Source organism: Sus scrofa, chromosome 3 (genome assembly GCF_054392235.1).
Source record: "Sus scrofa isolate SSC_HxYL_T2T_F1_AM1 chromosome 3, Sscrofa_HxYL_maternal_Yorkshire_Landrace_v2.0, whole genome shotgun sequence".
Taxonomy (NCBI): domain Eukaryota; kingdom Metazoa; phylum Chordata; class Mammalia; order Artiodactyla; family Suidae; genus Sus; species Sus scrofa.
Window position 1 is genome coordinate 91,001,346 of NC_139385.1, and position 13,385 is coordinate 91,014,730.

Below are 13,385 nucleotides of genomic sequence, written 5' to 3' on the forward strand. Positions count from 1 at the left end.
TAACTGAATGACAATGCTGCCTACAAGAGATCTACTTCAGATGAAAGAGCACACCCAGACTGAAAGTAAAGGGGAGGAAAAATATATTCCATACAAATGGAAACCACAAGAAAGCTGGAGTATCTATACTTATATCAGACAAATTAGACTTAAAGACTGTAATAAAAAGATAAAGCCATTATATAACAATAAAGGCAACAATCAAACAAGAGCATGTAACATTTGTAAATATTTATTCACCCAACTAAAAGCACTTAAATACATAAAGCAAATACTAACTGACCAAAAGGGAGAAATAGACAGCAAAAGAAAAGCTAGTAAGTAACTTTAATATCCCACTTTCATCAAGAGATAGATCATGCAGACAGAAAATTAATAAAGAAAACACTGGACTTAAACGACCTGTTAGACCGGATGGATTTAACAGGCATCCAAATTGGAAAGGAAGAAGTAAAACTGTCGTTATTTGCAGATGACATAATAATATATACAGGAAATCCTAACAACTACAGAAAAAAAAAAATCCTGTTAGAACTAATAAATTCCGTAAAGTTACGCAACCCAAAATTCACTACAAAAATCTGTTGTTCTCCATACAGGAACAATGAACCATCAGAAAGGGATATGAAGAAAACAACTCACTGGAAGTTCCCATTGTGGCTCAGCAATAAGGAGCCTGACTAGTATTCGTGAGGATGAGGGTTTGATCCCTAGCTTTGCTCAGTGGGTTAAAGAATCTGGCATTGCATGAGCTGTGGTGTAGGTTGCAGATGTGACTGAGATCCGGCATTGCTGAAGCCAGGAACTTCCATGTGCTGTAGGTGTGGCTTTAAAAAAAAAAGACAAAAAAAAGTTTTTTAAAAAGAAAACAACTCATTTATAGTTGCATCACAAAGAATAAAATACCAAGGAATAAATTTAGCCAGAGGTAAAAGACCTGTACACTGAAAACTATAAATTACCAATGAAAGACACTGAAGACATAGGTAAATGGAAAGATGTATTGCTCATGGAATGGAAGAACCAATATTGTTTAAATGTTTATATTATCCAAAGCAATCTACATATTCAATGCAATCCCTACTAAAATTTCAGTGGCAGTCTTCACAGATATTAAACAAAAAAAATCTTAAAATTATATGGAACTACAAAAGACTTCCAACAGCCAAAGCAATCCTGAGATAGAACAAAACTGGAGGCATCATGGTTCCAGATTTCAAATTACATTACAAGCTATTTTAATCAAAACAGTATGCTATTGGTACAAAAAAAAAAGACAGGTAGGTTAACGGAACAGAACTGAGTGCTCAGAAATAAACCCACAAATACATGGTCAATTAATTTATAACAGAAGAGCTAAGAATATATAATAGGGAAAGAACAGTCTCTTCAATAAATTGTGTTGGGAAAACTGGACAGTCACATGCAGAAGAATGAAACTGGACCATGATCCTACACCATACATGAAAGTTAACTAAAAATTCATTGAACACTTGAATATAAGACCTGAAACCATAGAACTCCTAGAAGAAAACACAGTAAGTGCCTTGACATTGATCTTGGTGATTTTGATTAGACAATAAAAGCAAAAGAAACAAAAACAAAAATAAACAAAACTACTAAGCCTCTGCACAGCAAAGAAAGCCATCAAAATAATGAAAAGGGTAGTTCCTGTTGTGGCTTAGTGGGTTAAGAATCTGACTAGTATCCATGAGAATGCAGGATTGATCCCTGGTCTCACTCAGTGGGTTAAGGATCTGGCATTGCCACAAGCTATGGCATAGGTCACAGATGTGGCTCAGATCTGGTGATGCTGTGGCTGTGGCAGAGGCCAGCAGCTGCAGCTCTGATTTGAACCCTAGCCTAGGAACTTCCATATGCCAAAGGTGCAGCCATTAGAAGGAAGGAAGGGAGGGAGGGAGGGAAGTGAAAAGGCAATCTACAGAGAAAATACTGGCAAATCACACATTTTATAAGGGATTGATATCCAAAACACATTAACTCACACACCTTAATAGAAAAAAAAATCTGATTTTAAAATAGGCTGAGTAGAAATTTTTCCAAAGAGGACACACTAATGACCAATAGGTACATACGGTGTTCAATATCACTAATCATCAGAGGAATACAAGTAAAATCACAACGAGATATCACCTTACACCTGTCAGAATGTCTATCATCAAAGAGACAAGAAATAACAAGTGTTGGTGAGGATGTGGAGAAAAAGGAACCCTGATGCACTGTTAGCGTGAATGCAAATTTGTATGGCCACAATGGAAAACAATATGTAGGTTCCTCAAGTTAAAAATAAAACTACCAGGTGATCCACCAATTCCATTTCTAAGCATTTATCTGAAGAAAACAAAAGCACAAAGTCAAAAAGATATCCGCATCCCTATGTTTGTGGCAGCATTATTTACAATAGCCAACATATTGAACCAAATCTATCCATGCAGCAATAGATGAATGGATTTAAAAAAAACAAAATGTGATACACACAATGTACTATTATTCAGCCATAATGATGAAGGAAATTCTGCCATTTGTGACGACGTAGATGGACCTTGAAGGCATTATGTTAAGTGAAATAAGCTAGACTGATTTCAACTAGACCACTCTATGATCTCTCTTATGTGGGCAATCTAAAAATGAAACATCCATACTCACAGATACAAAGAACAGATTGCAGATTGGTGGTTTGCTAGAGGTGGGAATTGAGGGGTGGGCTAAACAGGTAAAAGAGACAAAAGATAAAAACTTCCATTTATAAGTCATATTGTAATGTACAGCAAGGTGATTATTACTGTAATATAGATTTGAAAGGTGTTAAGAGAGTAGATATTAAAAGTTCTCATCACAAGAAAAAAATGTGTAACTATGTGTGGTAATAGGTTTTACCCAGACATAACTTGGTGATAATTTTGCAATAAACATCTAATCATTATATTGTACATCTGAAACTCATATATGTCAGTTATATAACTTTTAATATATAATTTAAATTTTTAAAATAAAAGTAAAAACTTATTAAACATATATGAAATCATCCTGTCAAACTGTCAAAAAAGTTTCCAGTTACTTTTTCTCATATTTTTCTATTTTTCATCACAGACAAATAATAAGCAGTTCACACACCAGAGGTAAACAGTTTGCAGATCAATCTTCATTCCACACTTTAAGTAACACAGGTCTAAGATTAACTCCTTATTTAATTTAGTGATGAAGCTCATGTAACAAATTTGTGATACCAACACTGGATGTTTTCAAGTCAAAAAAGATCTACTGTATATGCACTTAAGAGACCTTAGGACACTGGCTAATGATCACAAATAATTCTCTTTTTTTAAGGCATCATAGTAGTCAGCATAACACTGATTTTCTTGGTCAGATACTGAAAGAAATTACCCAATAATATGCATCCTTCTTACAGAACTAATGAGGCCATGATACAATCAGCAAGGATTTTCTGGAAAGCAATTCTCATCACATAAATTTATTTCAACCACAGTCCACATAATATGTTATAGATACCCTACATACTCTGATTTTAAAAGGCTTAGATTGTGTCCTGTATTTCAAAACAAGCCAGAAAATGTTTTCATCTTAAACACTCCTACCAATATTAGGGGCCAATATGAATAAGAATGTCCATACTAAAAACAATCATTGATCATTTACAACGTGCCAGGCATTCTGCTGAGTGCTTTAGGTACTATACTAATGCTAATTATCCCCCATGTCAAGAATAACTATCACTCAGTTTATTTACTTAAGTAGAAATAAATTTTGAAATGATATGGAAAGAGGAAAATTGATAGAAATGAATGTAAGGATTAAAAAATAGGAGCAATATTACATAGTTTGGAAAAGGCTGTCTAGACTGAGATCCACAAAGTATGGTCCATGGGCCAAGTCTGCTTGCCACCTGTTTTTGTAGAGTCCACAGGCTAAAATGGTTTTCACATTTTGAAATGTTTTGGAAAAAAAATCAAAAAAAGAACAATATTTTGTGACACATGGAAGTTGTATGAAACTCAGTTTAAATGCCTACAAATAAAGTTTTATTGGAACATAGCCATGCTTATTCTTTTACATATTGGTTATGACTGTTTTCGTGCTACAAGAGCAGAATTGAGTAAGACTTTGCAGTTGCTTAGTAAACTGCAAACTGCAGTGACAGTTATAAATACAGCCTTTCAAGTGCCACACATATTATCATACCATAACTTTTAATTTTATTTTTATTACCAGTGTATGCTCATCATATCAAAGCCAGAAAAGAAATTTAGACTTTAAATGCCATGCTTTTAAAGCACAGTGGAGAGTGGATTGTTTTATTATCAAATTAGATGGCAGAGCATTGTGTTTATTATGCAATGACACTGTAGTTGTGCTCAAAGGAATCTAATATACATCAATATGACCAATCAAAGGACTCATCACACTATCCCCTGCCCACAGGCAAACAATGGTCAGAAAAAAAGTTGAAAATTTAAAATAGAGTGGCTCATCATGGGAAAGTTTCTTTACAAAAATGAAAAATGTAAACATGAGGCTACGACCACAGTATCTGAATGGCTCATTTGTCAGCCAAGCAAGGAAAACCATTTACTGATGGTGAGTTAATGAAATGATCTTCTTCAGAAACTGAAGAAACATGTCCAGAGAAAATAAACCTTGTCTGATATTATCAGACATTCTGTGAGTACAGGTGCTCAGAAAGCTGGGGACATCGGGAGCAATATTAATAACCGATTTAAAAACAAGGCAAAAAAAAAGCCCACATATACACACAAGGAAAATGATTTCAAGTGGTTTTCCCTGGTCAAAAGACGTTATGGAGTTTCATTGCGGCGCAGCAATAACAAATCCGACTAGGAACTATGAGGTTGCGGGTTCCATCCCTGGCCTCGCTCAGTGGGTTAAGGATCCGGCATTGCTGTGAGCTGTGGCATAGGCCAGAGGCTACACCTCTGATTAGACCCCTAGACTGGGAACCTTCATATACCATGGGTGTAGCCCTAAAAAGACAAAAGACAAAAAAAAAAAAAAAAAAGATGTAATGGATACTGCCCAAATACTACTTTTTATTTGAGGAGTCAATGCCAAGCTTGGAACAACTGAAGAATTAACCTCTATGTGATACAACTCCAGGCAAGAACATTTCAAGGAAATTGATAAAAGACTAATTCAGTACAAGCTAAAGTGGAATCTGCTATGTGACAACTGATGATAACAATATATATGGAGGAGAAAAAGATGAATTTACAAAGGTATATTTTAAATCTTATGGTTATTCATGATATTTATTATTCAATCACCAGATATCTTGCAGAAAATATTTGAATTAATCATGTGTTACTGAACCAACAGCGTTAAATGCGAACTTCATTCACTCTCATGGGTTTAACTACTGTCAGTTTTGTGAATTTTTGTCAAAAATAGAAGCTGAATATCTTGACTTGCCCTATCATGCAGAAGTTCAAGAATTTAGCAATGGAAAAATTTTACTGTGACTTTTTTAGATTAGTACTGAGACTGAAATTTTTCTGAGAACCACAATTGACCACTATATCAAACCAAATGCCTTTGGAAATCAGCTTTTACTGCAATTTGATAATGTTTCTTAAAGAATCCAACCTAAAATTCTAAGGCAAACAGTTATTATACGTGAAATTTCTACTGAAGTAAAGCCATTACAATGTTAATCCTTAAATCACAAATAACATCAAGTTGTCAACAGTTGAAACAACAAATGAGATCTATATTCCCACACAAAGTTAAAGTAGCTACACTCTCTGATCTCAAATTAAATTCCTATGAGTATAAGCAACTGTCTCAGTTTTAGCACCTGCCCAAATCCTGGGTAACCTCTCAGTCCCAGGAAACTGGAAAAATTGGCCTCCCTAATTCCATCAGTGTTTTTGGACCTGGATGCACATGCAAAAAGAAACTTCCATATTTCAAAATCCATCAACTGTGCAATTGAGGAGCTTCCACCTAACCTGCAATTGGAAGTGATTAATCTGCAATGTAATGGCATACTAAAAGGCAAGCATCAAGAGAAGAATCTAATACAATTCTATAAAATAAGATGCTACTCATAGATTGATATCAGTGTGTGTTTATCTGTTTGAAAGGAAATATTCAGAGGCAAAATACATGAAATCTCATCAGAGACCAGCATTAACAAATGAACATGTGCAATTGGGTTTGATGAGAGCAAACACTAACTCTGAACCCCAATTAAATGCTATTCCCCATTCTCATGAGATGTATACCACAAAAAAAAAGCCTGTATGCAATCATCCTGTATGCAATCATCATTATTACAGTTTGAATTCAGCAAGAAAAACATTTTAGAATCTCTCTTTTGCTATCTAAGTACTTATATAACATCTTCAGTTTTGCCTATTGGCCTGCAAAGCTTAAAATATTTTCTATCTGACCCTTCACATTATGTAGGCCCCTCATCTAGACTAAATATAGTGAAGGGATGGGTCATCGTTGACAAGAAACTAAACAAAGCAGTACCACTGGCTTTTACATGAAAAATAAACATAAGTGGTATGAATTTAAAAGACTATAACATACCAGAGTCAGAAGCAATCACTCCATTATACCAATCTCTTTAGATGTCCATCTAGAATCTAGATCATAGATCTTAACGCTTCTGCTATGGAAGTTAATTTTCCTTTATATGATATAATTGGCCTGGATTCAAGAAAGACTGACAGTGACTAAAATGGTGAAATTTACTGTTTATTTTTTAAATAAACATCTGAAAAGCATATTTGTGGAAAGGTTTATTTGTGCCACATGTTAGATTCCAGATATAAGTGATATCATATGGTATCTGTCTTTCTCTTTCCGACTTACTTCACTTAGTATAAGAGTCTCTAGTTCTATCCATGTTCTGCAAATGGCATTATTTTGTTCTTTTTAATGGCTGAGTAGTATTCCACTGTATACACACACACACACACACACACACACACATCTTCTTAACGCAATCATCTGTTAATGGACATTTAGGTTGTTTCCATGTTTTGGCTATTGTGAATAGTGCTGCAATGAACATGCGGGTGCATGTGTCTTTTATAATGGAAAAAATAAAAATCTCTACTAAAAAATTACCACACAAAAAAAGTAGGAGTTCCCATCACGGCACAGCGGAAATGAATCTGACTAGGAACCATGAGGTTGCAGGTTTGATCCCTGGCCTCTCTCAGTAGATTAAGGATCTGGCGTTGCTGGGAACTGTGGTGTAGGTCACAGACTCAGCTTGGATCCCGCATTGCTGTGGCTGTGGTATAGGCCGGCAGCTGTAGCTCTGATTAGACCCTAACCCTGGGAACCTCCATATGCAGCGAGTGGAGCCCTAAAAAGCAAAAAAAAAAAAAAAAGTATATTTGTTTAGCTCAAAATGTCAAGATTATAGGGATAATATAGTATTTAATTACACAGAGTACACTGGACTATTTTATGGTCTATGGAAAACTTTTTTTACTTTTTAGGGTCACAACTGTGGCATATGGAAATTCCCAGGCTAGGGAACAAATCACAGCCGCAGCTGCTGACCTACACCACAGCCACAGCCACATCAGATCTGAGCCACGTCTGCAACCCACACTGCATCTCAGAGCAATGTCAGATCCTTAACCCACTGATTGGGGGCAAGGGATCAAAATCGCATCCTAATTGATACTAGTTGGGTTCCTTACCGCTGAGCCACACTGGGAATTCCTATGGAAAACTCTTTTAAGCATAAATTAAAGCAGAGTATTTTGTTTTCTTTTAGTTTTGTTTAGTCATAAGAATAATTTACTGACTATTGGGAAGACAAAATGTTATACCAGATTCTTAGAGAGATGGCAATTTTATACATTCAGAGATCATCCAAAAGAGAATAACCATCTTATTATAGGATTTTTTTATCTACATAAAGGCAAGAGCCAATCCATTATTTTTTCAAAAGTCCAATGTTCTATAAAAGAAGTACAGACCAAGTTTCACAAAATGGCTGCATACCGTATTACAAAAGCTACAAATTTTTTAAACTATATATCTAATATCCAAGTCAACACAAAAATACCACAAAATAGCAAGTAATTTAGAGTTAATGACAGACAAGTAAGAGGTATTTTTATAAAAATATAATTGTCATGAAGGCATTTGGTGCTAAGACTACAAGGAAGAACAAGATGCTTAAGAAAATTTATAATCTACTCGGGAAAGTAGACTAAATAAAGGAAATAAAAAATAATATAAATGAGCATAAACCCAGGGCCAGATGAGTGGTAAACGATGCATGAGTGCACTAAGAAACATAACTGGGACTTATAAATACCACCAATTATACATAGTTACTTGTTTCAAGGATGAAAATATGTAAATTAATGCCTACTTACTATTCATCCATAATAAGAAATTAGATTGTGGCAGTAATGTCACTTTTCCCTCAGCCTAATGGCATACAAACTTAAGATAGTTCTTTTAAAAACATCGTTTTGAGGAGTTCCCGTCATGGCTCAGTGTTTAACAAATCTGACTAGGAACCATGAGGTCGCTGGTTCGATCCCTGGCCTTGCTCAGTGGGTTAAGGATCCGGCGTTGCCGTGAGCTGTGGTGTAGGTCGCAGATGCGGCTCAGATCCCGCGTTGCTGTGGCTCTGGTGTAGGCCAGTGGCTGCAGCTCTGATTAGACCCCTAGCCTGGGAACCTCCATATGTCGTGGGTGCGGCCCAAGAAAGAGCAAAAAGACAAAAAAATAAAAAAAATAAAAACATCATTTTGAGGTACTAAGCCAGAGTCAACTGCAATGAGAACAAATATCCCACCAATCACTGCAATGAGAATAAATATCCCACCAATCAAATGTAGTATTCTTTCCCACTGAGGAAAAGACCTCATAAAACTTCTCAACACAGTTCCTCAGGTAAACTACCACTAATTACCCAGAATTGGCACTTTGATGAAACTGTCATGTAAGTTTTAAGGCATCTCTTTAAGAATAGGAGGAACAATAAAGGCATAGTCTACTCATTTGCTTTCAGTACATTAGCTATAAAATGTATATATGAGAATAACTGGTGCTTTCATACTATTTTGAAGTTTGGTTATTGCTTACTTTAGAGATTTAAGTATATTAACTTACTATTTTAAGTATTTCTCTTTTCAGTGAAGATATTAAAGGGTTCTACTAACAACGTTTATTAAAGCCCTTTAATAGATTTTTAGATAATTAATGCTGTGATTTTCATTTTAGAAGGAGAAATGAGAGGAGACTGCATAGGCCAGGTAAAAAACTTTTTTGGTTTATTAGATATATAAATTCCAAAAGACAAGCATTCTGAATGTGATTATTTTGAATTCAGGAAGAGCTGCCTACTGGTAAACATTAACTGGAAACATCTTTCTTGAAGACTATTCAGCTTTTCACTAGTTCAAAGTTATAATTACTGTTAAAATGATTATTTTTGAAAAACAAAATTATGTATAATGGGCTATGTACAAAGGAAATTATGTATCTGGAATCTGCCTCAAAATAATCTGGTGGAGAGAAAGTAGTATCTATGTTCCAATAAAACTATTTATGAACACTATGAATTTGAATTTCATAAAATTTTTGTGTTATGAAATATTCTTTTGATTTTTTTCCAGTTATTTAAAATGTAGAGACTCTTCCTAGCTCACAGGCCTTACAACAAGAGGAGAAGGACTGGACTGGGGCTGTAGGCAATAGCCTGCCCACCCTCTGTTTAGACTCATGCTCCAGCAAACTCCAAACACCCAATGAGAGTGTGCATGTGCATGTAAAATCTTTAAGAACCTGTGGGTTTTTAGATGCTTGATGCATTTTAATCCTCTGTAATCATTATCGGTTTTGATGATACAATTGTCACCCTTCATGTTGGCTCCTTTGTCCTTTTGACAGGACCCATATCACATTAGCCTTTGGCAGCTACCTGATTTTTATGGTACAACATGTCCCAGACTCATAGATTCTCTGCCTTAGGCCTGGAATCTACTATTTTTCCATTTTTACTATTTTCTCTTGACTTACAGCTTTTAGACTTTTTCACTGAACATGAATAGATATTTTTTACAAGGAAAAAAAAAAACCATGAGCTTGATCTGATATTTTCAATTTAAAATTAAGAGTGTTTTATTTCATTTCTTGTGTTTTTGCCCTTGTAGCCCTTTGCTCTTATGCTAAAAATTTTGGTCCTTAAAGACAACTTTTTTTGTTTTAACCTAAACATGACTTCACTGAAACTGCTTTCACTTAGTCATCAATGACCTCCAAACTGCCAAACCCAATGAACAAACTAGTTTTTTTTCCCCTGGAAGTTCCCAGGCTAGGGGATGAATCGGAGCTGCAGCTGCTGGCCTACACAACAGCCACAGCAATGCCAGATCCTTAACCAACTGAGCGAGGCCAGGGATCAAACCTGTATCCTCACCCATACCAGTCAGGCTCGTTACCATTGAACCACAACAGGAATTTCCATAACAAACTAATATTTAACTCATCAGAGCTCTCTATACAATTTAACATGTTGACTTTGCTCTTCACATTGAAGCATTTAGCTTCCATTATACCACACTCAACTAGTTCTTCTACCTTGTTATTTCATTTTATATCCTTCTAAGAGCTCATTTTTACTTTCTTTCAGCCTTTTCTTCTTTAAATTCTATATATTTTCCCTTGACATTTTTTATCAACTCTCAGGAATAAGCAGCAGAAAGACATTAAGTGATATCTTCATCCCAGGCTTCAGACTAATAATATCCTGCTCCCACAAGCCACTGCCAGAGTAAGATAGCTGTCCTTTCTGAGAAGTTCCACACCATCCTTTGCTTCTCCTACCACCATAAATATCACTTTTTATTATCCCTTATGGTTTAACTGTCTCTCCCATAGACTAAGTTTCTTAAAGGAAGTATTTATGTCCATTTTGCTCAACATCTTATCATTGGCAGCAAGCATGGAATTTTGTGGTTAATATGTGTCAAATAACATAGGTACAAATGAATGAATATATCTCTTTAACTAGATAATACCTATTTAGAGAAAAATTTCCACAGAAAAATATATTGACATAACAGGCCACAAAGCAGGCAACATCCAATATAGCAGATAGAAAGAAGCTCTGAATTGCTGTACAAGGTGAGAGATTTTATAGCCAAAGTGAGCAGGAAAGAGGCAGGTATATTGGACTTTTGCTGACTGGTTAAGGCAGGGTTACTTTCCTTAGTTGGAGTAAAGGGAAGTCTTGGAGCTGAGTCAAATAACTTGTGCTGAGCAGGCAGGCACTGATTCATTGACCTAGATCTTCCTCTTCCGGGAGAGCCAAGTATAGAAGCTTAGTTAAGTTTACGTTGGATGACATGTGATTCCATCTTGGCCCTAATACGGTTATATCTGAAACATAACATATCCAAAACCAAACTCATTTTATCCTCCAGACCCAAACTTTTTCTTTGTCTTATATGGTATTTATATCATTCTTGGTTTCCTACTACCCCCTCACAGCTAATCGTATCAATCAAGTTCTACTGATTGCTCCTACATATTTCTAGAAACCAGCACCACTGTAATTCAGGGGTTAATCATTTGCACCTGGAATACTGCATCCTAACTGGTATCCTTATCTTTAGTCTATCCCCACCAATGTCACCGCTACCTCAAATACAGCCTCCACAAAGCTGTAGGAGTGATCTACCGATCATTCCCTTGCTAAAACCCCACAGGATAAAGTCCAAGCTCCTTATTATGGTATCTAAGACTCTCTATTATCCAACCATTTTTTCTGTTTCCATACAAATTTTTAAATTATTTGTTCTAGTTTTGTGAAAAATGCCATAGGTATTTTGATAGGGATTGCATAGAGTCTTTAGATTACCTTGAGTAATCGACCTGAGTAGATTACAGTCATTACTAATTACCTGAGTAGTACAGTCATTTTAAAGTATTAATTATTTTAATCCATGAAAAAGACATATCTATTTTTTAAATTGAGGGGTAGTTGATGCACAATGTTATATAAATTTCAGGTGTCCAATACAGAAATTCACAATTTTTAATGGTTATACTCCATTTATAGTTATTATAAAATATTGACTATATTCCCTGTGTTGTACAATATATTCTTGCAGCTTTTTTTTTTTTTTTTGGTCTTTTTAGGGCCGCACCCGCAGCATATGGAGGTTCCCAGGCTAGGGGTCTAATCGGAGCTGTTGCTGCCGGCCTATGCCAGAGCCACAGAAACACCAGATCCCAACCGCATCTACGGCCTACACCACAGCTCACAGCAACCCACTGAGCAAGGCCAGGGATCGAACCTGCAACCTCATGGTTCCCAGTTGGATTCGTTTCTGCTGCACCACAATGGGAACTCTGCAGCTTGTTTGTTTTTATATAGTTTGTACCTCTTAATCCCCTACCCCTAACTTGACCATCCCCCTTTCCTCTCCCAACTGGTAACTGCTAGTTTGTTCTCTGTATCTGTGAATACAGAAAATGGTTTATCTTTCCATCTCTTGGTGTCATCTTTGATTTTTTTCCTGTATCTTACTTTTCCAAGTATAGGATGTTTACCTCCTTAGGTAAGTTTATTCCTAGCCATAACTTTTTTTTTTTTTTTTTGCTTTTTCAGGCTGCACCCAAGGCATATGGAGGTCCCCAGGCTAGGATTCAAATCAGAACTAGAGCTACCAGCCTATGCCACAGCCACAGCAACACAGGATCCAAGGCACATCCACAACCTACACCACAGCTCATGGCAACACCAGGTTCCCAACCCCTTATCCTCATGGATACAGGTCAGATTTGTTGCCACTGTGCCACAAAGGGAACTCCCTAGCTGTGGTTTTTGATGCAACTGTAAATGGTATTGTTTTCTTAATTTCTCTTTCTAATAGTTCAGTTTTGGTTTGTAGTTCCCAGGAGGTTTAGATTTAGCTCTGCGTGTGTGTGTGTGTGTGTGTGTGTGTGTGTGTGTGTGTGTGTGTGTAAGTTGCTGAACTCTTAATTTCAAATATACTTTAACAATCCTGCATTTTCACTTTCCTCCTCTCATAATTTTTTTTACATATTTTATATCTAATTGTTTTGTGTATTCCTTAACTGCTTTTTGTGGATATAGATGATTTTACTACTTTTGACTTTTAACCTTCCTACTACCTTTGTACATGTTTGATTTTCTATTTTTACTGTATCTTTACCTTTATTGATGAGCTTTTACCTTTCATAATTTTCATGTATCTGGTTATGGCCTTTTCTTTTTCCACTTAGAGAAATCCTGTTAACATGTCTTGAAAAGCTGGTTTAATGGTGCTGATCTCTTTTAGCTTTTGCATTTCTGTAAAACTTTTGATCTT

At 35.9% G+C, this 13,385-nt stretch overlaps 1 protein-coding gene across 1 annotated transcript in view; it reads left to right on the forward strand.

The window, feature by feature from the left end:
- The window catches only part of WDPCP (WD repeat containing planar cell polarity effector), a 416,303-nt gene that overhangs the window by 384,996 nt on the left and 17,922 nt on the right, over positions 1 to 13,385 (forward strand). Inside the window, exon 16 of the mRNA XM_085019068.1 lies at positions 9,268 to 9,299. Within this exon, the coding sequence (XP_084875194.1) occupies positions 9,268 to 9,279 (12 nt within the window). The 3' untranslated portion in view covers positions 9,280 to 9,299. The remainder of the gene's footprint in view (positions 1 to 9,267; positions 9,300 to 13,385) is intronic.